A 26698-nucleotide genomic window follows, 5' to 3' on the forward strand; every position below is an offset into this window, starting at 1 on the left:
GAGAATTTCTCACTTACCTTCTCACTGGAATTTTACCAGTCGTGTTGGTCAGAAACGCCAGTTTCATCCAGCTGGAAAACAAGAGCAACACTGCTTCAAAGCGTCCCACCAGCATGTCCCACCAGCTCATTAGGAACCTTGAAGAAAAGCTTCTACATACAGATCATCTATTCTAAAACTCAGATAATTATGAGATGAATTTAGGGCCCTCACATTTTAGTGCACTCAGTAGAATTTGAACTTAATTCAACTTACATAATGTTGTAATGCGTTTTGGTAACATTTACAACATATTTATAGTAAAACATCTATCATCTGAAATTCAAATTTAACCGAGTCCTATTTTAAAATCTGACACCCCTAGGGGAATTAGAACTTAAATGTTTGTACTGGGCAAAACATGGTGCCTGTCTACGCTTGTGGTGGTTTTGTTCTTCATTAAAACATCCAGGTGACAAGAAATGCTATCTTTGCTTTGAGGATCTATGGGATTCACCACTTCCTGCTCCCAAAGTTAGGCTGGATAAGGAGTGGGAGCCTTCCTTAACCTTCAGTCCTAAGAGAAGTTCTCAGAATGGTGGGTAATCTACTCTCCCCAAATTCTCAGGACATGTGGGGAACGAGAACACTCCAGTGCATGTTGGAATCAAGATTGTTCCCAGCTAGTGATTCCTGTTCCTATTATTTCTAAGCATCAACAGTCTAAGGATTTGCATATCATCATGTCTTAGGGTAAGTTTCTATCTTAAGTCCCAGGAGCACAAGTTGCTATTTTGTTTGGGGGATGTTTTAGGGACAAAGAGATTGAGGAATGCAGAATGGGCAGGGAGCTGGCTTAAGGAAACTTTTGTTTCCTTATATGATATGCACCAGCCTTGGTGGTGTAGAGGCTGGCTCTGTCACCCTGGTTCAGTTGTCATGAAAACAGGAGTATAATCTCCCAGGCATGGGGACTTCCTCTGAAGACTCATCCTCTGGAGAAGATGCAGGTCTGAAACCCTAGTAAGCAGGCTGTGGTTGGGTGAATCCCACTGCCCAAAGTTCTGATGTCTTTTGTCTTTCTTCATTTTAGCCACTCAAGTATAAGTAAGCCTTTCATGTCTTTGATAGCTCAAAGTCATCAACAGCCAAAGTCAGAGTATGAAATATTCTCTAGGTTCTCTCTAAGAAAGTATGCACAGTGACTGAGCGATGAGAGGTAGCTGCACAGCAAACAGGAATCTGTTTGCTTTCATAACTCCCTTCACTGATGATGCCAGATACTAGGTGAGGTGCTTTCTGATGTCATCCATGTGGCAATCTGGTTCTCTGATGGACTATGATGCTAAGAATTTGCCCAAAGTGGCAAAGCTTGGGTTTACAGCCCAGACTCCACACTGTTAAGCACCCTCTAAACAACCAGGAGGTTAAGAGCAGGGAGTACCTAAGAGACTGTTGGCCCACTGAGTAAAGCCATGAATCCATGGCCTCTCTTGGTGCTAGCTAGGGTCAGGAGCTCCTCTCCACAACTATTGACACTCATAGACCCTACCAAAGCAGGGAGTCACACACAATTCTAGACCACTGATTTTGTGGGATTTCTATCTGAGAAACTTTCGTTTGACCCTGAGCAGGTTACAATTCTATCAGTACAGTAGAAGCACTTGGGATTCCCGAAACAGTTACCTGTAGTAAGATCTTCAGGCCCTGACTGAAATCATTGACGGAAACTTAGAAAGACATTTCAAAGAACCCTGAGACACCTGATCACATATTAAACAGGAAATAGTATTGCTGGGGGCAGGACTTCCTGCTTAATATCAGCAGCAGATGCTTTTTCAAATGCTTCTCTTGGTTATCCCCTTAAATTGTCAGTTTATGAACTGGAGACCAGAGACAACCTAGCACCCAGCCTGCAGGCCAGGCATATAGAGGTATCTATTAGAAGGTAGGGTTTAGGAGACACAAAACCAGCGCTGGGAACCCTTCCAGGACTGAGTGAGTGGTCAGTGGCTTTTAGCTGTCAACTATTTTTTTTAAAATGCAGGTTTCATGAAGAGGGGTCATCACAAATGCCTTACCAAGGTGTAGAAACACAGGTGTGTGGGTTGGTCAACTTCCAAAGTCAGGGAGTAGTACAGAAGCAAAGGCAGGCAGGCATTGGCTGATAGAGTATGATACAGTCTACACTTCCTAATCAGAAAACGTAGTAGATAATTCCTAAGAACAAGGAATGTGGCAAACAAAACTCACTGTTTCTTGAGGCACGTCATGGGACTGACGTTGTTGGCTCTGAAGTTGTGAATGATTGATCTCAGGCCTTCTACCCATTGCTGAAAAGAGAAGAAAAAAAAATCCTAGTGAGCATCTTCTGCAGCCAGGTACAGTGTTTTATTAGACAGCCTGCCTCCTCTGTGCAATAAAACTACAAACTCTTCTTTTATCCCCTTCCTGCCACACACCATCTGTTTTTTACACAGCTGTATTTTATTCTTTAATATACAGCTTTCATTCTTCCTGTGAAGATAAATGTGGCATCTACCAGGCACGAAACACTGGATTGCCTCAAAGAGATGCCACCCACTGGTTGACTTCCTAAGCGTTCTACTGGCAGCCTGTTTAAATATAAGTCTTATTATTTTAGTTGCCCGCCTCTTTCTAAGCAATGCTGTACAGTACACACTGATACATTTACCTCTTTCATTTTAGAAGACAATGCAATGAGGCCCTTTACTGCAACGTCTAATTCATTCCATCTAGGCTGCTTACATAGCTTACCTGTTTGCATTCTCCAGCAAAGCCTTAAAAAGTAAAAGATTCCATTCCGACTGCCAGAGTACCCCAGAACAGGAAGGGATGTGCTCCCATGATTTCTGTCTGAGGATCTGGACTTCAGCTGTAGCTATACCAGCACTCCATGGGTTTACAAGGAAAAGTGAAAACAGATTGAGCATGGCATGGAAGAACTTTGGGTCTGTAAAAGGCCATTTTACTAGAAAAGGTTAGCCCATGAACTAAGACCAGCACTGCTCTTGGATCCAGTATCTGATGATAATGAATGCCATGGAAGAGTGACATCCTAGCAACATGCTTTGTAGCAAATTGGTATTGGGAATAAACAGAGTTAAAGCTCCTCTCAAGCCCATTCCGTACCTCCCTTTCAGCTGGTGTCAATGGAAGAATGATATTTTAGAATGGGTAGTAACATAAATGTGAACGGCACTGTCATTGATCACATATTCCTTAAATTCAAATTGAACAGATCTAAAATTGGATGTCTCAGCTGGCATGCAAGCGTTCCAAAGCCATGGCAAGGCTGCTAGGCACTGCTCTAAGAGTGCTCAGGAGAAGCACTGCTGTCATCACAGAAGGTCCTGCTGCACAGCAGCACAGCACTGCCCAAGAGCACCAGGCTTCACATCACCAGGACAGGAGAGCCCATCTGCACAAGACCTGAGCTGCTGACTGAGTTAGAAGGGTGTGGTTTGGGGTTCAGTATTTGATGTCTTCTCATTTTAATTTGGTAAAACATACAGAACATACATGCTTCCCTCTCAGGGTCACTAGATAACTCAGCAAGTCCTGCACCCATCAACACCATCTGTGCCTTCTCCCCCTTGGTCTCCACCATTCTATTTTCTGTGTCTATGTAAAAACACAGACTATGCTAGGTATCCAATACAAGAATAATCAAGCATGCTTTGCCATGTTCTGACTGGCTTACTTCTCTAGGCATAATGTTCCCACTTAACATGTAAATGTCATGGCTCATCCATCCCTTCTCCTTTAGATGGACACCTGAGCTCCTTCTTCATTCTGGATACTGTAAATAATTACATGGATTATTTTGCTTGAGTGCTCATAGGCAGAATTGCAGAATCACATGGGAATTCTTTCAACTTTTAAAGGAAATGCCACACTGGTTCCCATGATAGCTATGTCACTTTATATTTATTTCTATGAACAGTTCATGAGGGTGATAACGTCTACATCCTCACTAGCACCTTTTTCCTTTTTTTTAAACAGTTGTTATCCTGTTGGATGTGAAGTTAATGGCTTTCACTGCCTCTGAATGTCCAGTCATTGCTAACAGCATTCTGAAGGAAGATGGAGGAACTCTGATGGGCATCTTTCCTTTTGCAGCTGGCAAAGGCCATTTTTTTTTTCTGAGAACAGCAAATAGCATCAAAAGTTTCAACGAACAGGTAAGGTCTGGGTACTGTGAGAGAAGCAAGAAGTGAAATAGGAGCTTTAAAGAGTTGCTTCATTTCTCATCATCAGGCCTCTTGTCCTCTGTCAGGCTAAATATGGACTTGGTTCCCGGGAGATTATCAAATATCCTGTTATTGGCCTAACAAACCACAGGCCCACACAGTTTCCCAGGAGCAGACAGAAAAAGCACAAATAATTTGGATGGCATTAACTGAGGGCACTTTCTCAACCTGAAGGCCTGAGATATATTCCAAAACACAGAACAAAGTCCACAGTTTCCTAGGGCACAAAAGTGGCCAGTGCAGAGAAAATGACACTGCTGTTTTTGATCGTGCTAATTTGGTTGTTTCTAGAAATAACTGGGAATGTGTTGTTAAGCTGCCTTCATCCATTTTTTTGAAAATGAAATAAAAATGTTTATTAGAATGGAAAGGTGATGGCCTTTGAGGTCACCACAGGACCCACGTGGTAGCAAATGCCACCACCATCCTCAGGGCCTGCTCAGCACTGGGCAGGGAGGCTATGCTATTCATTTTGCAAAGATAAAAGCAAAGCCAAGGGCCTTGCCCAGAGTCACAGAACAACTGAGGTGGGGCAGGCCTTTATGTGGGATATTTTCACTCAATGCCTTGTTCCACCTCTCCCTGTCTAATAAGGGAAAGTTCTTCCAGTCTTCCCCCATCTCCCTGCCACTACTCAGGTCAAACACACAGTATAATGAGTCCTGGCCACTATAAGAAAAATGTTAAGGCTTGGCATGTTTTGTTGTTCTTTTCAAACATTAAATAGACCAAATGCCAGCAGGTGTCAGTAGAGTCCTAGTTTCTTTGAAAGTTTTGCAAGGAGTGAGCTACAGGCTTATTGACTGTTTTATTTCCAGATGAATGGTTTTTAAATGCTGACTTATGACAAGCCTGTTTGAATTGCTTAAAGGAAGCTTGAGTAATTTATCAGCAAGACAATTTTACAGGTGTATCTCTGAGCTCCTAGATAACAGACATGCCTTCGTGGGGCCTTAGGCCTGCCACAGTGGGCACGTTCTGGTTCTGAAGTTCTGAGTGGACACAAGCAGCCTGGGTACAACAGAACTCAGCCATAGTATGAAACAGCACCTGGACATGAAAAGGGGGCATGGTTTCCCCAATTCCTTAGAAGGCTGTAGCTTTACCAACTCTTTCAACTTCCTTTTAAAATTTGGCTTCATTTACTATATTTGTGCTGAATATTGAAGCCAAGACCCTGAACATACAAAACACACATTCTACCACTGATAACCCCTTTATTCTCTCATTCTTTAGTCCTTTCTAATACTTTCTAAATTAACTTAAGACTTATTGTATGCCTTCTCAGGGAAATGGAATCCTTGAGACTTGTGAGGATTTTTCTGGGCATGTAGGAAAGGGAGCAGTTCCTGGGGACATTGGGACTATCTTTTGGCATTCAATAACCTCATTTTCTCTATGCAGTCAGTCAGACAGCACCCAATCTCCTGGCAAATGTCTAGGCCTTTCTCTTTATGAATCTCCTTACTGTAGAACACTAGCACCCCTCCTTATTAAGACAATGCAGAAACACACAATTACAACAAAACTAGACTAAAACCACATGAATTTAAACTGAGCAGAAATGTCAGTGTTTTTACTTAAAAAAAAAAAAAATTAAGGCACAGGCAAAGGGTTCACTGCAAGTTCAAGGTCAGATTTATCTACAGACCTCAGAAAACCAGGATTGTGATTCAGCTTCCTCCTCTCCCTTCCATGTCCCAGATTCCAGTCCAGCTCTTGCTAGAGTCAACATCACCCCAAATCTCCTTATTTATAGGAAGACAGAATTGTTACTTCATTCTTCAGTCCCTGCTCTACAGGAAGTGGGATTCACCTCAAGGAAATATACCCAATAGTAGCCACAAACCTGCTAGTTAAAGTATCCCAGTAGCAGGAGTGGCGGTATACTCCTACACGCCCAGGTGCCAGCCTGGGATACACAATGACAGCTTCCTTCCCCCTTCCCTCCCTCCCTCTCTTCCTCCCTCCCTTCTCCCTCTTTTTCCCATCCCTTCCTTCCCTCCCTTGCCTTCTCTACCAGCATCAGGTTGACTTGGAAGCTACTGAAATGTAAGTGATCATGTCTAACCTCTTGATTCAGTATGTAGGGATGGGGAACAGATCTGTTTCTTTTTCATTTTTAATTTTTGGGGATGGGGCATATAACCTAGGACATCATAAATGGGAGGTGAGTGCTTTACTGCTGACCCACAGTCTCTGCCCTCAGAAAGCTGTTTCTAAGAAGTTTTGCAGTTGATTCTTTTGTAAACCCCCACTGAAGAAGCAAGTTCTGAACATGCACACAGGCACACAGAGACAAATGTACACACACACATGGACATACACGGACACACACAGACAAGTACACTCCCAGGCAAGAGGCAGCAAGATTTCCAGGGAACTTGTTAGAAATGTAGTCTTAGGTGTCCTGGTAGATGCCCTGGAACAGAGTCTACATTTGTCAGGTTGGGCCTGTAATATTTATTTGAAAATCATGGGTTGAAAACAGTAGTTCCTCCCAACCTGTTAATCTCCTACTGCCCCATCCGGGAGGATCTAGCTAGGCTGTTTCTCTCTGAATCTATTTAGGTCATGATAAAATGCCCGAACTAGGTGGCTTATAGACAATATACATTTATTTCTCATATTTCTGAAGGCTGGGAAGACCAAATTCAAAGAACCAGTAAATGTGGTATTTGGTGAATGCCCATGCCCTGGTTCACATATGCCATCTAGCTGTGTTTATACATTATGGAGAATTACATGTGGCTTTCTGGGCTCCTTTATCCCCCAAACCTCCCACTCTCACAATCTCATCTCCTCAAGGCCACATCCCTTAATGCCATCATCTTGGGGATTAAGCTTTAAGGAATCTGCTGATGTCAGTATGCTGCAACAAAAAGCAATTTAAGGGAGAGAGCATTTATTGTATCTTAAAATTCAAACTGTAGTCTATCATGGCTGGGAAGTCAATGTTCAAGGAGCTCACTGAGGCAGCTGGTGCATCCATCCAGTCAAGAAGTAAGGGTAATGACTACTTGCTAATGTTGAGCCCTTTTCCTTTAATTTATTCAGTCCAGGGACCTCTGCCTGTGAGATGGTTCTAGCCACAATTACAATGCCCCCCCACATTAATTAATGTAGTCAAGATAATCCACCACAGGCATACCCAGAAGCTCAGCTCTCCAATTCTAGATTCTATGACACAAACCATCACAGAAGTCACACCATCCTGGACTGAACCTTCTCAAACCTTGAGACATTAACCCTCCTTTGGTGTTGTTTCTTTATGTATTTTGGTTGCAGTTTTGGATGGAGAGGCTAGTGAACAGACAAGTAATTTTGGAGGAGGTTTTATCAGCTGGTAATTTAAGTAGCTTCTAGTCCTTATCAGAAACGCCCTATTAGGACCCAAAAGAATCAGGGATGTCATGAGTGTGTCCCCATTATTGTGCACTTTAACCCTGCAGACAAATTAAATGCAAGAATCCCTGTAGTATGCTTATGCTAATGAGGGAAAAAGACAATTGAGAGGAATGTGATCAATGGAGAATGACCCTGAATTAGGAGAATGGTACCTTATCCATCAGGAACTGAGAGCCTGTGTTATTTTAATTTTTATTAATTTTCCTTACACATAATTTATATATAATAAATAATCATTAGGCTTTTGAATCCAGTCATTCAAATGAGTACTCACCCTCAGAGTAAGTACTGCCAATCAGGTTATTTCTATATTTTAAATCTTCTTTCCCTAGATTTTGCTAAAACTTTTCCAGCACCCATATCATCCACTGTATTTCTAAAGTAGTTGATAGAGAGGTTCAGTTGTTACTAAGGCAGTGCAAACAGCCACAGGCAGCTTGCTTAAGGAGATGCAACACAAGCAGGGAAACACCAGAGCTGTTGGTGTCTAGGATGTTATGGGAATTAAGGGTTGGCCTGGAAGGAGCCTGTCAGAACAGCATCTCCTGCTAGAAGGAAGTTTGCACACAAAATTAAGACAGTGGCTAGTATAAAAAGGGTGGATTTCTTTAGGGAGGGTGCTTACCAAATTAATACATACAGAAACCAGATAGCAGGACAGTGGTAACAATCACAATATGACTTGGGCCATTGACTCCAGTCAGCAAAAGATTCCAGAGGTCAATGGTCAACAGTCCAAATTCTCATGTTACTATAGCCCTCAGCACAGGGCTGAGGTCCAAAATTTAAGAAACTGCATAGGGTTGAATAAATAGGAGCTGACTACAAAAGTTCATATGCCACAGGGCTAAATTGTCTAAATAATAATAATAATAATAATAATAATAATAATAATAATGTAATTTTATAAAAAAATCACATCAACAAGATGTGCAAGAAATTACTACATTACTTACTACAAGAAATGCAGGCACTTAGCATATCTCATAAGGTGCTAGGACACTTGCATGCAAACAGACAGATGATGATAGTGCCAAAAGCAAGAACAAACCGGGCAAGCAAACCTAAAAGTCACCATCAATGATGCACAAGTAAAATGAGAGTAAGACAAGAGAGTTTGTGCTATGATGATGGAACTAAGACAAGGCCAACTGAAAAGCCCAAGATTGATAGTGAGATTCCTGAGTTGTGATAACACATTGTAAACTACCTCTGGGACCAGTGACCAAGAAGGTAGGACAGGTTTGGCTGTAACTCAGTAGAGGAAAGAATCCAATTATAATCACAGAGGAGGCCCTTGGGAAATGGTTGAAATGTTCACCATGTGTCCAAATTTGGAAGGATAGCTGAGGGAACTGAAGAGAGAATATGGGCCTTTTCCTTGACATGGTCTGAAAAATCTCCAAATCACAAACGTTATTCTTCATCCTTTCTAGAGAAAAGCTAGACAAAGTTAAAGAGGGAACAGAAACCTAAATCACTCTCTGAGCTCGGAGGATGAGCGGCTGGATAGGAAGCAGGCTACATATATGGATGGCATGTTTGACAGTCAGAGCTGGCTGGGCTTGGGTTGTATTTAGACACTCCTGGTCATGATAAGTGCGGTCACTTAGACAGTCATAAAAGGCTGTCAGTCTGGCCGGTTATCTTGACAATAAATACTTGGCAGTTATGTCAAAAGGACCTCCAAATAGTCACTAGACAGGAGAGGGCAAAGTGCTGTTCTCGGTAATAACTCAGGCAAGTGTCACTTCAGATGCCATCTGTCCAATGGCATTATGTGGGCTTCTTATTTTTTTTTTTTTTTTTGGACATTGCCTAAGCTCGATTTTAAAGATTTACTCCACAGACAGTTACATATACAACAGGAGAAAGAAAAAGTAGGCATAATCAGTATATGTAAAAGCATTATGCTTGCTTTTATCTTCTGACTTCAGATAAATGACATCTGTTAAAATTTCAAAGTCCACGGAGCACCTATATTCCTACAAAGCCCCCAAGCATTCAAAAGAAAATGAGGTACTTCAGTTTTTTTCATGCAACACTCATGTGACATTCATATGGGGGTGCTCTAAAATATTTGAAGAATTTAAAAATTAAAAAAACTACCAATTTGGTTAGGACTACATTTGTCTCAACAGTTGATTCTGCAGCATCCTCATGATGAAGAATGAGCAAACAGCTGGGGAATTCAAACCCATACATGAAGATGCATCCTCCATAGAAGCCTCACCTACAGTGCCCAAGGTCATATTCCTCCAGATAATGTACCAGCTGACTCTGTCTGGAAAATTATTTCAGGCCAAAGTAAATGTTATTTTGACCTGCAGATCATGTTACCTGCCTAGTTTCTTTGTGACAGAAAATCAGTCAAGGGTTTTCTGACTGGCTCTGCTAAGATACCCAGCACCAACCTGTTTAGTTCGAACAAGTCAGATCTATAGGTAAATCTATACATTATGACTTTCAACACAAGAGGTATTAGAAGTGATAAAGAAAAAAAAAAAGGAGAAAGAAACCTCCTGCCGCCTTGGAGTTTGTTATCTAAGGTTCTATCTTTTAAGAAAAAGTCCCCAACACACAGATCCAATAGTGGCACATTGACAATAAATAGAATGCTTATGGCATAATTTGATAAATGAATGCCATGATTGCATTATTGTTTTGGTACTGCTGGAATAATGTCTGATTGAATGATGCCTCTATCACATCACTGTACTGTCTGCAGAGCAGCATTTCTGAAAGATGTAAATTTGTACTCCTTTAACAGAAAAAGGAAAAGGGAAAGAAGGGAGGAAAGAAGGAAGGGGGGAAGGATGGAGGGAGACAAAGAGAGAGGAAGGAAGGAAGGAAGGAAGGAAGGAAGGAAGGAAGGAAGGAAGGAAGGAAGGAAGGAAGGAAGGAAGGAGAGAAAATACTGTGGGAAATAGGTGAAAACCACCATTCTCCTTGCTGGGCTATCCTCGAGAGTAAGGGTGCCTCAAAATGTGTACTCTCTTGCTTGGCTGGGCTACAGATCAACAGTGTTGAGGTGGTAGATGTCTCAAAGCACATACTTCCCACAGAAGACCAACCTCATTACAGTTATTCACTTTAGCACTGCATTAAAAGCATACTGGTCCCACTTCTGTCTTTAAACTAGTTGCTGTGACATTAAATCATATGCACAACACTTTGAAGAGTGTCTGACACACATCTAAAAGAATTGGGACTAGAAGTGTTTGGGATTTCTTCAGATTGTGGAATATTTGCACATATATTATTATATTTATAATTTATTACAAATATAGTATTACATTTCTAATGATATAATAAATAACCTGACTTAGGTTTTCATTGTTGTGATAAAAACAACTTTATCTTAAGCAACTTGGGAAAGAAAGGGATTATTTCATCTTACAGTAGCAGGCAAAAGTCCTTACTTTCCTCAGGAACTCAAGCAGGACAGGGACCTGGAGGCAGGAACTGATGAAGAATAGATGGAGGGACTCTACTTCCTGGCTTGCTCCCTTAGCTTGCTCAAGCACAGTGCCACTCACTAGTTTGAGCATTCCCAGAGCAATCAATAAGGAAATGCACCACAAGCTTTCTGGGGCAATCTTATGGGGGGCATTTCTCAACTGAGGTTCCTCTCCTAAAATGACTCTAGCTTGTGTGGACATTAACACAAAACTAGCCAGGACATATGGATAAGATATCTTGGGGATGGGTCCATCTATAAACATGAAGCTCATTTGTGTTTTATATATTCCATATTCACATACCTTGCTGGTAATTTTTCACAAAATTTTTACTGCAGCCATACTGACTATATCCTGTCACACCAGGCACTCAGCCCCATTTCTCATTCATGCCTGTACTATTGTACTATACTGTAGAACATCTCAGATCTAGAATTCTGGAATTTAGCATGTCCAGTTTGTATTATTACTAGGGGTCAGTACAATTTCTGAAAAGTATATTTTCAGCTTTGGAGACCATATGTGTTCTTGCAAAGATTTCATGTGCTGTTTAACAAGAGATTTAAAAATGAAGTAAGCTCATATCTTCATTCAATGGCTATAGGAGCTGTGCTCCCAAACCCTGAATTATGATTAAATTACTTGCTCCAGACAGTAAAGTTCAAGGGCAATTGATCTGTATCTAAACTAAGGTGGCTTACACGTGTTTGTATACTTGTGAGTTACCAATTATGCAAATGCATTCATGTATGCCTATGTGCTCTCGGGCATGCATGCATGCCTGCCTACACAAACACACACACACACACACACACACACACACACACACACACACACACACGGTATGTCTCCAGTGGCAGTTTTTGTTAGTAGTGAAAACTGGAGCCCTATGGAAAATAGAGAAGCAATTTGAAGCCAATGTTCCTCCCACAAGCCAATAGTGGAAACCCAAACTTCACAGTATCTCCTGTGGCCATTAGTTTAACTCATTCTGCCCCTCCTGCTGGAGGCATCTGATAACCTAAAGTCAGACAAAATGAGCTGCTCTTGAAGAGGCCTCCATTCTGTTCCTCGACCAGGAAATTGCAGAAATAGAATGAGGGAGAGCATCAGCAATGAAAACTATGTCCCTCATGAAGACCGCAGTATTTCAAAGGGGTGTGCCCCAGAGCCTGGACATTTTGCAAAGAAAAAGGAGCTAAAACACCAAAAAAGTACACCTCAAAAGTCATGGAGACTTAGTGACATTAAAGTCCAGGACCATGTTTTAAAGACCAGCAAAGGAATGTGTTGAAACTTGTAGTAATGGAATGAGCTACTCTAAGCTCATAAACAGCAGGAAGCCAACTGATAATAGCACACACTCTGGCTGCAGGCAGGGGTTCTGGAGGCACATGGGCTTCCTTTCTGGATGAAAAAAAAATGTTTTAAAACTAGATGGTGATATAGTTGTACAATACTACCCCACAAATAAAGCACTTGTTTGTTTTGAAACAGTCCTATATAAAGCAAATGTCAATGCCATTTTAAGAGATGACACAGAAGCTGGAAAATTCATTTTAAGTAATTCCTGGATTTGTTTGTTTGTTTGTCCTCTTCTGTACTTCCTATGCAGAATACAGTGTTAGCTCCAAATGGAGCTTTCTAATAACAGAAGAGGTACCTAAGCCAGGTGATGAGCCTGATAGTACCACAGATTGACTGACAGCCAACAGTGGTAACTGTATGCTGATACTGAAATAAGAGTTGGTGTACGGGATTAATTCCCCCCACAGCTGACAACTGCAAGCTGAGATAACACAATTTAGGGACTACATGGTGCCTTTGGTCTGCCATCTGATACAGCTCACTGTGACTCCACGCTTGGAGCACTTACGCAGAAACTCCTTCATTCTGACAAGCTGGCAGTCAGCTTTCTAGACCCATGCAAATGTCATTCCAAGGGCCTCGTCTTCCACCAATTGGAAATGTCTTTCTGTGGACAGTGTTTGGGTCCCTGCCAGTACTTTGCACCAAGCAGTTTGCATTTATTTCATCTGTATTTTCATATATGCTTTTTTGCTTATTCTGTTTCAATGGGCATACATCATACTAAACCTATTAATCCAGAAACCCTTTTTATTTCACTTTGCCTGCCATTTGATAGGAAAAGGAGAAGATTGCTTCTTTTATAGAAACTATTGTCACTGAGGTTAAATGTTAGCAGGAGGGGAAATCTAGATCACTTTTACTGACTCAGGTCAACTTTTCTTTAGTGTCAACCAGGGACAAATCTGAACTTAACATTCCAGTGCTTTACAAGTCTTCCCCTTTGTAGCTCACGAGTAGAGGAAACCCACTGATTTTTTTTTCACATTCTCCTACAGGACCTCTCATATCTTAGTGTATACAGGAAGTGCCTGAGCATCTCGGTGACATGCAGGTTTTGCCTCAGTAACTCAGGATTGGCTCTGACCATACTTTGAGCAGTAGGGTTCTTAACCCCATGGTCTTGCCATACAAGCATCTCCTCAGAAGGTAAAGCATCTGTGGTATTCTTCTTGGAGCACAAGTCACGACCTTTCAGCACCACCTCCACAGACTCACAGTAAGCAATGTGGCTTGGCATTCAGAGTTAGCTATGGTCCTAGCCAAACTTTGAGAAACACAAAATGTTCACTCCAGTCCTCTCATTGCATCTAACACTTTAGTAAGAAAATGCCAACTGTCAGTTTTAAAAGCACAACACACACACACTCACACACACACACACACACACACACACACACAGAGAATGAAAGAGAGAATGAGAGAGAGAATGAGAGAGAGAGAAAGCAACATGCTACATCATACACACATACATACAGAGTTAAACATGCTGGCATACACACACCCTCTGTGCCTGCTTTGTTTCGGCCTCACTGTGAGGTAATGTAATAAAGAGATCTGGTAAATCTTGTGGGGTAGGCAGAGGTTCAGATTGACAAGGGAGCCGTTTAAGGATACAGCAGGCACAACTCACACCAGCAGGTGGATGTTGGCTCATCAGATTTCCATAGGAATGTAGGATACGAAGGCTACTGATGGAGTGTATTCCCACAGCCATGGTTTTCACACTGAAGTGTGCAGTACAACCACCTGGCAGGCAAATCAGATCACCAGAACATGAGTCTCTGATTCAGAAGAGCTGAGACTGGGCCTAGTAAGGTCTCCGGGACTCTATGGGAGCTACTAGGATCCTGGAAGCCACTAGTCTACACTCTACAATTAGAACCACAAGTTAAGAAATGGCATTGTAATGTTTAGGGTTACAGCTCAGTGGTAGAACATTTGCCTAGCCTTGGGCTTGATCTCTAATACAGCAAAAACACACCAAACCCAAACTCACAAAAACACCTTTAAGAAACAGGACTTCCACACGGGATACTTTAACAACAAACAAGGACTCTAGAGTCGCAGGAGACTGCCTGCTTAATCCCCAGGTGCTTTTCCTTTATCTGCCTTGGTGAATCCATGTGCAGGCTGGTAGAACAGGTAGCTCCATATGCTATAGATATTTTTACACTCTGGGGGTGTGGTAGTTCGAATGTAATTGGCCCCCATAAGCTCAAAGGGAGCAGCTTTGGTAGAGTGGGTATGGCCTTATTAGAGGACGTGTGTCACTATGGGGACAGGCTTTGAGGTTTCCTATGCTCAGGTTACTGCCCAGTGTTGCAGACCATTTCTTGTTGCCTGCAAGATATAGGATCCTTAGCTATTTCTCCAGCAGCACCACATCTGCCTGCATGCCGCCATGCTCCTCACAACGATGATAATAGACTAAACCTCTGAACTGTAATAGAGCCTCCCCAAATGAATGTTTTCCTTTATAAGAGTTGCCATGATCATGGTGTTTCTTCATGGCAACAGGAACCCTAACTAAGACAGGGGTGTTTAAATATACCTGTATCCAATGGATCTCAAACATCACCTACCACCAGGTTACCTGGAAACCTGTTAAAACTTTCCTAGACTCCATGTGTAAGTTTCTGATCATTATGCAGGAAGGGGGCCTGGGAATTGGCATTGCCAAAGGCCCTGGCTGAGGCTGCAACCTGATTTCTTGAAGGTCCTCAGTGCTTAAACATCCAACAGGAACTAGACGGGGGTCTTTAAGGCCCTGCAGGATGCTAGGAGAGCCAACAGGAGGAAGTTAAGTGGAGGACCTGACTTTGTTTTCCCAGTAAAACAAAGACTAAACCCCTTCTCTGGGAATCTCTGGAGTAAGTCTTCTAGTCAACATAATTCCACTTCAAGCAAAGTAATTTTAACATTCAACTCAGTTTCTTAAAATGATATTTTATTGCCTGCAATAAATTATACACCCAACTATCATGTTGGGATCCAAAAAGAACGCATTCTATTTTCCATAATTTAATTTCTACAGTAGTTAAGTCACGTGCTTATTTGGTGACTTAGTCTCAGAGTCTAATTTATGAAGTTCACCAAATATTTACAACCTGAAGAAAGTATAATGAGCAGTATGGGAAATTGTCTAAACTCAATTCCAATCTCTGCATTTTGAACCTCACAATAACAGCTTATTTTTGTAATCAAAGGAAAATTCATGTCGCTATAAAATGACGGATTTATTTGTGGAAACATTAAATGAGGGCTGCGCTTGAGTCTGGTACACAGCACAGTGACTGGGGTTTCATTCGGCTGTGCAGAACCAGCTGTAACTTAATGAAAGACATCTGAACTCCTATTTGCTGGAGACTGAAACTGTTCTGAGCTAGCTGTGTTCTGAGAGAGAGATAAAGAGAGAGGGAGAGGGGCAGGGAGGAAGAGAGAAAGAGAGAGAGAGGGAAAGAGAGGGAGAGAGAGTGAGGGAGGGATGGAGGGAAAGAGAGAGAGAGAGAGAGGTATGAGGAAACCAGAGTTGTTTTTCTAACTAAATAAGTTGCTGCAAGCTTGCTATTAAATAATTTGCAGTTTATGATAAAATAACGGGAAAAGAGATGAAAATGGTTCGGTGGGAAATAAAGAGGTTTATTATAGTTTATTGAAAAATGGGCCAAAGCTTTTAGCATGAGGGTGCTTTTCTCCTCAAGTGTTTCTGGCTAAATGACAGATAAGACATGCCTATTGCCTATTACCTGGCTACATGCTGTGTTTGGGGTAAAAGTGGTAGCAATTTGTTAGCAACTCTTTTTTAACAGAGGGCATTTCAGGAGAGGAAATGAAAACTGAACTTCCTAACTGGAAGGACAGGAAGGATTTAGGTAGGAAGGATTTGGGTAAGCAGGATATAAGGACCCAGGTTGGGAAGAGGCCAAGAGGGCAGGGTCAAAGCCTCCAGTCTTGTCGTGGATTCTTAGTGGCAGCAATCTCATTACATCCTGAAAAATTACTCTAAAAATAACACCCTTGGATGTAGATCATTCTGTTCCCCTTGTACTGCCATCAAGTCACATTTTCTCATTTTGCTTGTCAAATACCACTTTTCCTACCTCTTCCTAAGCTAATTTGTATAAAATCAAAGTGTAAGGACACTGAGGTCATAAAGTTGCCCCCTTACCCTTCATTTTACTTTCAACGATGTTGGTGACACACATCTGAAAATATTAAGTGAAAATTGGTGAAGCAAGCTACTTATAATTATAACTTGCCTACCCTCCGTTAGCAGAATCAAATCCAATAATATCCCATCTATACACCTGGGATCTGAGTCACCGCCTTTTGACAGTGGACCCACACTGCATGGACCACCCTCTTGGTAGGCACTCAGAGCTACCTTGTTATCAGATAGCTGTGCTCAAGTAATCCATGTCTTATTTAATAATGTCCTCAAGCATAAATGTACTTGTGGGTTAACTAAGCCTCAATGGACCTGACAGCTGGCTTAGAGCATACACAGTAGGTGTTTCCTGACAGTCGCCTGGGTCTGCCAGAGGGACCTGACAACAGCAGCCAAGTCTGATGAGAGATGATACGGACCTATGGACAGTGACCATATCATCTTAGCAGATGCCATCTCAGTGCATCTCTTCCCCTGGGGCAGGGTTGAGAGGTTAGATAAGGCTAACCCCTTCCTGGAATAAACTGAGCTTGTTTCAATTTGTTCCCAATGCCTGTGTCACTGGTATTGAGTTTATTTTCCCCACCACCAAGGGGCATCCATCGGGATCCTGCAACATGTACTGATGCTGGCAATTTTATCATCATATATTATCAAGAGTTTTCTGCTGCTTTTATTCTGCATGTTACTTTCTTTACATATTTACAGGGGGACAGGAGTGTGTACAGAGCTGGAAACATTTGTGGTTTCAGGCATTCATGGTGAGATCTTGGAACCTATTTCCCCCAAACTAGGGCAAGACTATACTGTATATCTTAACCAAATGGGTTAGAATTTATTGACATGGCCAGCATAACTGTCTTCAGAAAACAAGTGGTTTTTTTTTTTTTTTGACCATTTACAAAATTCTGGACACTGTTCTGGAAAACAGGACAGTGAATAAGGAAGGGCGGGAGTGTGGCGATGGACAGTTGCTGAGGGTAAGGGTAATAGTCAAGCAGGGACTAGGGAAGAACCACGGGAAAAAACAAAACAAAGAACAAACCTTCCCACAAACACAAACAAGGGAAAGAGCAAAGGGCCACAAATCCCCAGAAGGTGAGGGCAGACAGGTAAACTGAGGCTGGATTTCACAGAGACTTGGCGGCCTTCAAGGTTTCCAGGTGGTGAAAGCCCAATTCTGAAAGGGTTGATCTTCAGCTGCTATAATGAGGATGGACCACAGGGGACAAGGTCAAGGTGAAGACACCAATAAAAGATGCTTGGAGAAGAGGAGGTAGAAAGAGGTTTGGTCAGGACCACAGTTAATAGTGGTGGCAAGAAGCAACTGTATTCTGGCTACGCTGGGGAGATGGAACTAGAGTAACAGGTAAGAGATGGTGTGGGGATGTGAGAGGAAGGTGTAGGTGGTCTTGGCACAGCAGCTGAGATGAGAACTACTGCAGATGGAGCAGGAATGGCAGGTGAAAGGACTGGCTATGATGGTTAAGACGCCCTACTAGGGAGAAGAAAGAGAATGGACCACAAACCTTCTCAGTAAGTGAGACTGGCAAGGCTAGCTTGCTTATTCAGCATTGACAGCAGGTAAAGAAGGCATAGGCTGAGCTTCCAGAGTGTCTTTTATAAGAAGTTCATCTCTGGAAAAGATGCAATCACATTTTTACAGTCAAATGACAAGAAAATACTTTACAAGGATTTCAAACCTGAACTTTGAGAAAGCTGCATCATCTGGATTTCACCAGCTCATTAAAGAGCCACATAAAATGAAGAGAAAAGAAATATCAGAGACTGTCTTTGAAAAGAATATAAAGGATTTGCTCAGAGTTGGATTAAGATGAAGTTGGCTTTGATTAAATGTTTGGAGAAGACATTTCTTCAAGACAGTCAGACTGTCCTGTAGGATAATAGTTTAGGAATTGAGACATGTAGGGCCCTGCATTGACCCCTGAGGCACCTTGAGCAAGCTGGAAGCTATTGGCTGGAACATCTTGCACCAGAGTAGTTCTTGGTACTCTTCTAGATTTGCTAACAAATCAAGTAGGGAGGAACTAAGCTCAAGAACTTGCTCGCTTGACCCTTGGTTTTCCACTGAGCTCTGAGTCAGTATATAAGCCCACTTTGCCCTCAATAAATGGCATTCGACATTCCAGCATTCCTTTTGCACCAATGACCTGCTGTCTTGTCTTTTATTTAAATATCTAGGCCTTTGTGCAATTAGTGGAACAGATTGTAGCACAGGCAATACAGAGATGAGACTCAAGCATTTCAACGTCCACTCATAATCAAATGCAATACTAGAAATTTTCTGCATGTACCCCTCCTTGGTTAGAACAAGAAATGCTAAATGCTCATAAGACAACCAAAGCCCCTGGGTACCCAGAAATTGAGCTCAATTGAGAGGCCACAGTTGATGTACTAAATCCTTTTGCACCAACCTTGAAGGTCCTCAATGAATCACTTATATTATTTCCCTGTTTATGTCAGTTATAATAAAATATTACATAAACAAATGAAACATTCTACTAAAATAAAAAAAAGATCTGTTGTTTTTAAAGCTGAATGATCAGGAAATATTTTTTTAAGTCAAGTTGCTATTTGTTTTCCTCCAAGTGTTATGTGGACTAGACAAACAATAGATTAAGGGAAGAAGTCACAGAGCTATAGAATTTGGTCATGGTTGCATTCTGCACATGTGTATCCTTAATATCTAAACTGTATACCAAAAGCTACATAACATCCCATCATCAATAGACCACACTTAAGTCTGCAGCTCTGACATCGAAAGAATGGCCAAGAACAGAAGCATACTTATTTGCTTAAAGAGAGAGCATTCAAGACCTGTACATATACATTTTTAAATGAGTTCTTTATTGTTACTAACTTTTGTAATAACCATCTTTCATATGTGCCACGTGGGCCGTTAACACATTCTGTGACACTTTAATTAGAGGATATTTGGTTCCACTCACGCTTGATTGGTACCACTGAGTCACATACACCTTTCCAGGTATTCTACTCTGCTTTTCTCATTGACCTGACTTATGAATTCTCCCATATTTTTGACCTAACCCAATGATACTTACATTTCATATAAATCCTCTCACTCAGTGGCGTGTGTAATCTGTTAGTGGTGCATATGTATGCAGGATTGGGAAAGTAATGAATGTATGTAGAAATTATTGTCAATAAAGAAGGTAGTGAAGGTCCTGATCATGTATAACATTGCCTTTTCAGTCTTGAAAGCAGGATATAGACATCATCCATCTACATGCATATTCAATGAAGGAATTAGTGAAATTCGGGGAAAATTATTACACATAGTTAGGAAAAATTTGACCCTCAATGCTGTGAACAAGCACTCATTAACCAGAAGGACATGATGTAATGGACTATCCAAGCTGGACAAAGAGATTTATTATTTGTATATTATACCATTAGTGAAATATAAACTTCTAAGTAACAGTTCCGAGAAGCCAAAATATTTCCCCCTAATAACAGTAGGGTTAAATAGCCATCAGTCTGAACTGAAAATCACAACAGAATTACTGATAGTTTTTCTGGAAATGTTCTTTTTTTAAAAAAATGAAAATGTTACTAAAAGAAAAAGTTGAATTTTATCTTTGAGTATGTACTACCCACCTTATCAGTACTCTACATATAACTTACTCATTTATATATATTCTAGAAGGAGATTCTTAAACCCAACAGGCCAAGCTTGGCAGCAACTAAATTATAAGAAATAACCCTGAGATTCACTGATTGAGCCATCTTCCCAGGACAGTACTTGTTTGGGGCTTAAGGTGATGTAGCCAGCATCACTTTAGAGAAGGCAGATGGATGGACTTGGCTTGGGTCTAGACTCCTGAGTAGTTTTAGAGCTCCACAGTTTAGCTGTTGTGTCGGAGGGGTAAGATGGTAGTTGCCCCATGCCCAGCTCCCATCAGTTTACAATCTGACTTTGGGATCATAACAGCTAACATGAGGATACAGTGCATGGGACATTTTCAAAGCAGTAACTCCAGCAATGCTCTCAATCCTACAGCAGATATTTTTGTTTAATTCCCATTTTGCAGAAGAAAAAAAACATTAAGACAAAGAAGGGTAAAATACTGGTGTCTATGTTCCCAGCTGGTAAGAGGAAAAGCAAGGACTTCTGCTCAGCTAATCTGAGCCCAACTACAGATTCTTGAGTTCAGAAAGAGTCACAGTGTTTCTTCTAATGGTGACAAAAGCCAGATACACAAGTTTTTAAAAATTGTATCTTTGCAAAATTTCAAGTAGCCAAATATCTGTATCTGATTAGTTAGTCTTCTTCACAGTTATCCAGAATGGTTGCAGAGATTCAGTGTTGCTGTGGCAAACAGTAACAAGAAAGACCTTTACAGGAAATATGAAAGTTTGAACTATAAGACATGGCAACACTGTTTGTCTAGATCAAGGTCAATAATCCATTCAAATTAGTTTCTCATGTGAGGCCTGTAAAAGCTGTCCTCCCCAACTGAGATGACATGAACAATAGTATAAAACCTACATAACCACTACCACAAGGACAGAGCCAAAGGCTGCTGTGTAAATTGAAGAGCCCATTCCTGGCAACAGCCTCTCAAACTTCTGCACACACGAGTAACCTGGAGGTTCTTGTTACAAATGCAGATTCTAGACCAGTGAATCTGGGTGGCTAGTGTGTATTGAAGTCTTAGGCCAAGTCCAATATTTCTGGAACGAGGGCCATGACATGCCAGCGATGGTGAATGAGCCCTGTGGTCTCAGGGTGAGCCAAACTCAATTCTGCCACTTGATCTACCCAGAGTGCATGCTTTTATTACTTCTGTTTCCCCAAATACTTACTAGTCCATTTCCTTCTAGCTACAAAATTCAGCATCTCCAACATTACTGTGTTTTTACTTATGAGATTAATGGAAAAATGAAAGATCCCACCTACATCCAAATCCATGTCTCTATAATGGAAGAGTAAAAGGCTTGGTTTCCTTCCTATAGATTACATGTGTTTGGAGGTCAAGTCATTGAAAACAAAGAATTTACAGAAAAAGTTTTAAGTTTGAACTTTCTTTGAACAATATCTTACTAGGGCAATGGTTTTCTGGATGCAAGATGGATCTTGCCAGAGGGGGTGGGGAATGGGTGTGGCACACTCCTTTACTCCAAGTACTTGGAAGGCAGAGGCAGACAGAGCTCTGAGTTCAAGGCCAGCCTGGTGTGCAGAGAGAGAGTACTAGGACAGGCTCCAAAGCTACACAGAGAAACCCTGTCTCGAAAAACCAAAACCAAAAAAAAAAAACAAGCAAGATGTATCTTAACTGAATACTTCAATAGTTTATTAAGAAGAAAGATTTGGGAGGCTCAAGCAGCTGGGTTTACACTGTTCAATATGGCATGACAGCCATCAGCTGTCATGGCTACTTTGCACTTTTAATGTGACAGGTCTGATGTGAAAACACACATAGATTTCAAACACTGTTGACAAAAGAATGTGAACTATATCACTAGAATTTTATGCTTATATCTTATTATGATAACAATGTTTGGGATATGTTGGGTTAAATACCATATTTGATAGAAATAGTTATAGCCATGTTGTTCTCTGGTGCTTTTAGGATAGAACTCAGGGTATTAAACATGCTAGGAATATTCTCTACTACTGAGACACTCATTAATTCTTTAAAATTTTTATTATTTTTTTTATACTAGAGGTTCATCCACACCATGAATACTCTCTCCCACTCAGCTACACCTAAACCATATAAGTATTCTGTTTCTGGTGAGCAGAAAGGACAAAGACACTTGCTGCTCCCATGGATCCTACTGATCCCATGGATCCAAGTTATGGAAGGCCTGGGCTAGCTTTCCGACGGCATTTTAAACCAGGCATTCAGGTGTTAACCAACATGAGTGATAGGTGGCGAAGATATTGTGACTGCTGAATTTTCTATGCAAATATGCCAGCAGAGTAATGACATTTGAAAAGGTTAAAATGATCAAAAAAGTCTAAACTTCATATTAAAAACTATATTAAACATTAAAAAATTGCATACACACCACATGTACTCATTGGAGAGGGAGCTACTGGGATGTTACCTTAGTTACTTCTGGGTTTTCTGCCACCATGTAAGTGAAGCCAATATTCACCAGATCTGTGCCACTGCAGACACACAATATCCGCCCTTCCAAATCATTTTCAGATTTTCCAACAGCTTCAAGAGCAGCCAGGATTTTGGGATCCTGTAGATGTATAAAAATAGGAAAAAAAAAAAATGTTAGGTCGCAGAGTGCAGAAAAATGTGGTAAAAAAGAAACCACATTTGGTGTAAAAATATACCTGAAAGGGAAATGGTCCTTACCCCCATTTAAAATCCTAGTGAACTAGCATTATTATAAAACCTGGGGAGATGAAGCTTCCAATATTACAGAATACCAGAAACCTTCAGAAGGACACCATGCTTTTTTTTTTTTTTTTTTTTTTTTTTTAAATAGGAAACTTGACTCAACAGTCTTTGTATAGATTATTTAACATAGATCTTATTTATATGTTTTGACTGTACACATGCCTGTGTTTGTGAGTACCTGGTGCTTGGATGGTTGAAGATATTATGTGGGTTCCCGGAAATGATCAGGGTCTACTTAAAGAACAGCAAGTACTCATAACTGCTGAGCCACACCTCCAGCCCCTTTGTCTGCATTTTTGATTGTAACTATCAGAGAAGTTCAGATTACCAAAGTTTAGGAAAGACCATGACTAATGTGTGCTTGTGTCTATGAGTATCCAGGGCTTAGTACAGAGCAGAGGCTTACTTGCCATGAATAAGCACAGCATCGCCACAGCTACTACCACAGGCTATTCTCATGAGAGGAACTTGAGACTCTTAAGCAGCTTCCCTACAAAGACCAAGCATTTTAATTGCTACAAGCTATTCATCCCCACGTGGAAGGAAAACTGGGAAAGTTTACCCCAGTTTCTACATAAAACACCACATTTGTTTTCGAGAGGAAATTCCAACAGGTAGTTTATACAGGAAACTTAGCTAACATAAAAGAGGCTGGCTGAAAAAGAAAGGAAGGAAGGAAGGAAGGGAGGAAGGAAGGAAGGAAGGAAGGAAGGAAGGAAGGAAGGAAGGGGAATAGGAATGGAATTTTGGTTTAGATATCTGAAAACATGCAATGCAGGTACACTGAAGGAAAGAAATACTGTTGTAGACTATTCTGTGAAGAGACACCTTTTAAGTTCCTAACATCTCTATGAATATTAAAAGCAATCTATGAAGGTCACTGAATTCTGTGCTCTGGGAGATTTTTCTCTCAGAGTCGAGTCAAGCTTTCCATATGAACTGGTGTCCTGAGTACACAGGTGAAGAAATACAGGGGACCCTAGCATAGTAAACCTCCACGTTCATCTGCCATACATGCAAAGCAAGTCTTGTAAATCTATGTTTTAAAGACCAGTAGGGTCAGCAAGATGGCTCAGAGGATAGAAGCACCTACTGTGCAAGCTTGATGACTCAAGTTTGATTCTCAGAACCATGTAAAGGTGGATGGACATAACCAATTCCACAGGAACATCGTGGTCCATGCACACTCAGACCCCCCTCCCCCCACACGATGAGACCAATCATATTATACTTACCTTTGGTATGGCTGCCAGACGAATACTGTTGATGAGAGAACATTCTAGCACTTGTCCTTCCTGAAGAGAGAACATACACCCCAATAATAAACTTAAATTCTGCCAGCCTCATGGCAAGAGTGCTTAACAAACATTTCTAAAAATAAAATCAATGCCATACAGAGAAGTGGCAAAATGCAAACCAAGAAACAGTATTGATTTCTAATGATCAGAAAGAAAAGATTCAAACTTCTTCATGTATGTGAAAATAATCATATATGTGAGTATATATATATATATATATATATATACATATATATATGAATGCAACTCTGAATAATGAATAAAATGTTTACAAAATGTTATTGTATTTATACACATAATGTCCATATATAATTAAATATGTACATATAGAAAACATTAAGCAGGAAGAATGCCAACTTTATGTAATTCCAATTACACCTTTCTTGGTTTGGGCTCCAGTGTTTATTAAATGTGAACATTGTGCCACACATCTGATTATGCCCCAGGGTCTAATGAGCTGTACTTAATGTGCCTTTTAATTTCAGCTTGAAAATTATTTTCTAGGAAATATTCCTAACTCTCAAGATTAAATCAGACCTATTTTGTCTAAGGTTTTATAAGAATGTAAACTTCTCTTTCACAATGCTCAGTTACTTGAAACTCTTTCAAAAATTCCCAACTCTATTCTTCCAGCATGAGCTCTTAGAGTTAAACTGCACACTGTCTTTAATCTCCCAGTGTCCTCAATGCCTGGGACAGGAAAGCAAGTACAGAAAGATCTCAAAAGAATGAGTAAGCATAGCATCCATACCCTCTAGAGGAACTTGCTCTACCTATTGAGAAATGAACTGGTTTGAACGAGAAGGTGGGCAGAACAAGCTATTGCTCTGATGCCGTACCTTGCCTTCACTCTTCCAGGTCAGGAAGAAGCCAAATTCATCCACTTTGAAGAGGCAGCTTGGCTCAAACACGAAAGATTCCTGTTAAAAAGAATGGGTCTTGTGACTTACAACATTTTGGGTTCAATAAAGATTTAATTATGTCTGAGTGCCCAAACGCAGGACAATGAGCAATGACTCTTTATATCTGGATCCTAACACCTCCATTTCTGATGATACTGTGGAACATTTTCATTGAGAGCACTGTACATTCTTTTTCTATATCCAAAGACTGATCGGTTTAAAAGAAAACCTTCCTCTAGAACACATCCAAAAACTAATGACACCTATGCTCTGGGTTTATATAGGAAAGAGTTTCCTGAAGGTTTCAGGAGAGGGTCTGAATTTCAGTGTCGCCTGTTTGCCCTCCATACAGGACACCTTGCTGCCTGTACTGATCCATACCAACAATAGCCCCACTGATGTGTCACCACAAGCCTTCTGTGACTTCTGATGCACAAGACATCGAGGACCACTGCTGTGGACTTAAACTCCAAAAACTCAATGAAAACCACAGAATCAAAGCTTCAATTGAGAAGACATGCTCTTCAAACTCATGCACCACAGCAGGTCCGCCCAGGGCACCAATGGATTCCTGATCCATTGCATTTAGAAACACCAGGAAAATCTCTCAGTGAGAGAAAAAAAAAGTATAAAGGGAAATGAACCTAGATGTTCTGTGCCCTGTTTGCAATAATACCAAGGCATGGCAGGTGCTTTGACAAAGCTAGGCATTCTTCTCATGATTTAAAGAAGCCTACTTCCTAGATCATTGTAATGCCAACAACTAGGAACCTGTTCTTTCCACAGGGATAAAGCATCACTAAATAAATAGCAATTACAGGGTTAGCATTTTAAGAAAGATACTTCAAATGCTTAGTTTCTCACATCCAGATTTATCTTTCTAAATTCCAGGAAAACAGCAACACTCAAATCCAATGTCAAGAGATAACCTCCATAAGGTGGCAGAATCCAGTGTCCTGGCAGCCCTGAATGAAGCTAGTTTTTAATCTGGGGTACTTTTCTGGCAAAGAATCACTGTATGTATTCAACTCAATACCAGGCAGTGGACATTGCACACCAGTACTGGAAACTGCAGACAGAGGCAAAGGTAAGACCTCTGCCTTTTGAGACAAAATCCAGTTCCTCAATTATCTATTTACTTGCTCTGAATTGACTCTTTCTGTCTCAGACTCTTACCTAATTAAAGTATTTACCCACAACTTTTGAGTTATTTGTAGCAACTTAACAACTCAGGGGATGCAAGGTACACAGCACAGAGGCACAATTCAGCAAGTTACAGAATGTGGTATTGTAACCATGGTTGCCAATTATGAACAGGTATCTGGCAGTATGTGTGTGATTTGACCTTGAATGGATGATGACTCCTTTCTCATTGAAACACCTTACCCCTCATCCCCTTGATCATGTCCCATTTCTCTAATGTCATTTCCTCC

The 26698-nt window shown here is 40.9% G+C and overlaps 1 protein-coding gene across 12 annotated transcripts in view; it reads right to left on the reverse strand.

Moving 5' to 3' along the window:
- Plcb4 (phospholipase C beta 4) overlaps positions 1 to 26698 on the reverse strand; it is a 367915-nt gene that overhangs the window by 90310 nt on the left and 250907 nt on the right. For all 12 annotated transcript variants that reach the window (XM_051183311.1, XM_051183307.1, XM_051183309.1 and 9 more), the window contains 5 exons: positions 25203 to 25283; positions 24301 to 24360; positions 22758 to 22901; positions 2233 to 2312; positions 18 to 71 (listed from right to left, as the gene is read on the reverse strand). In XM_051183311.1, coding sequence (XP_051039268.1) covers positions 18 to 71; positions 2233 to 2312; positions 22758 to 22901; positions 24301 to 24360; positions 25203 to 25283 — 419 coding nt within the window. The remainder of the gene's footprint in view (positions 1 to 17; positions 72 to 2232; positions 2313 to 22757; positions 22902 to 24300; positions 24361 to 25202; positions 25284 to 26698) is intronic.

Source organism: Phodopus roborovskii, unplaced genomic scaffold, assembly GCF_943737965.1.
Source record: "Phodopus roborovskii unplaced genomic scaffold, PHOROB, whole genome shotgun sequence".
Lineage (NCBI taxonomy): Eukaryota > Metazoa > Chordata > Mammalia > Rodentia > Cricetidae > Phodopus > Phodopus roborovskii.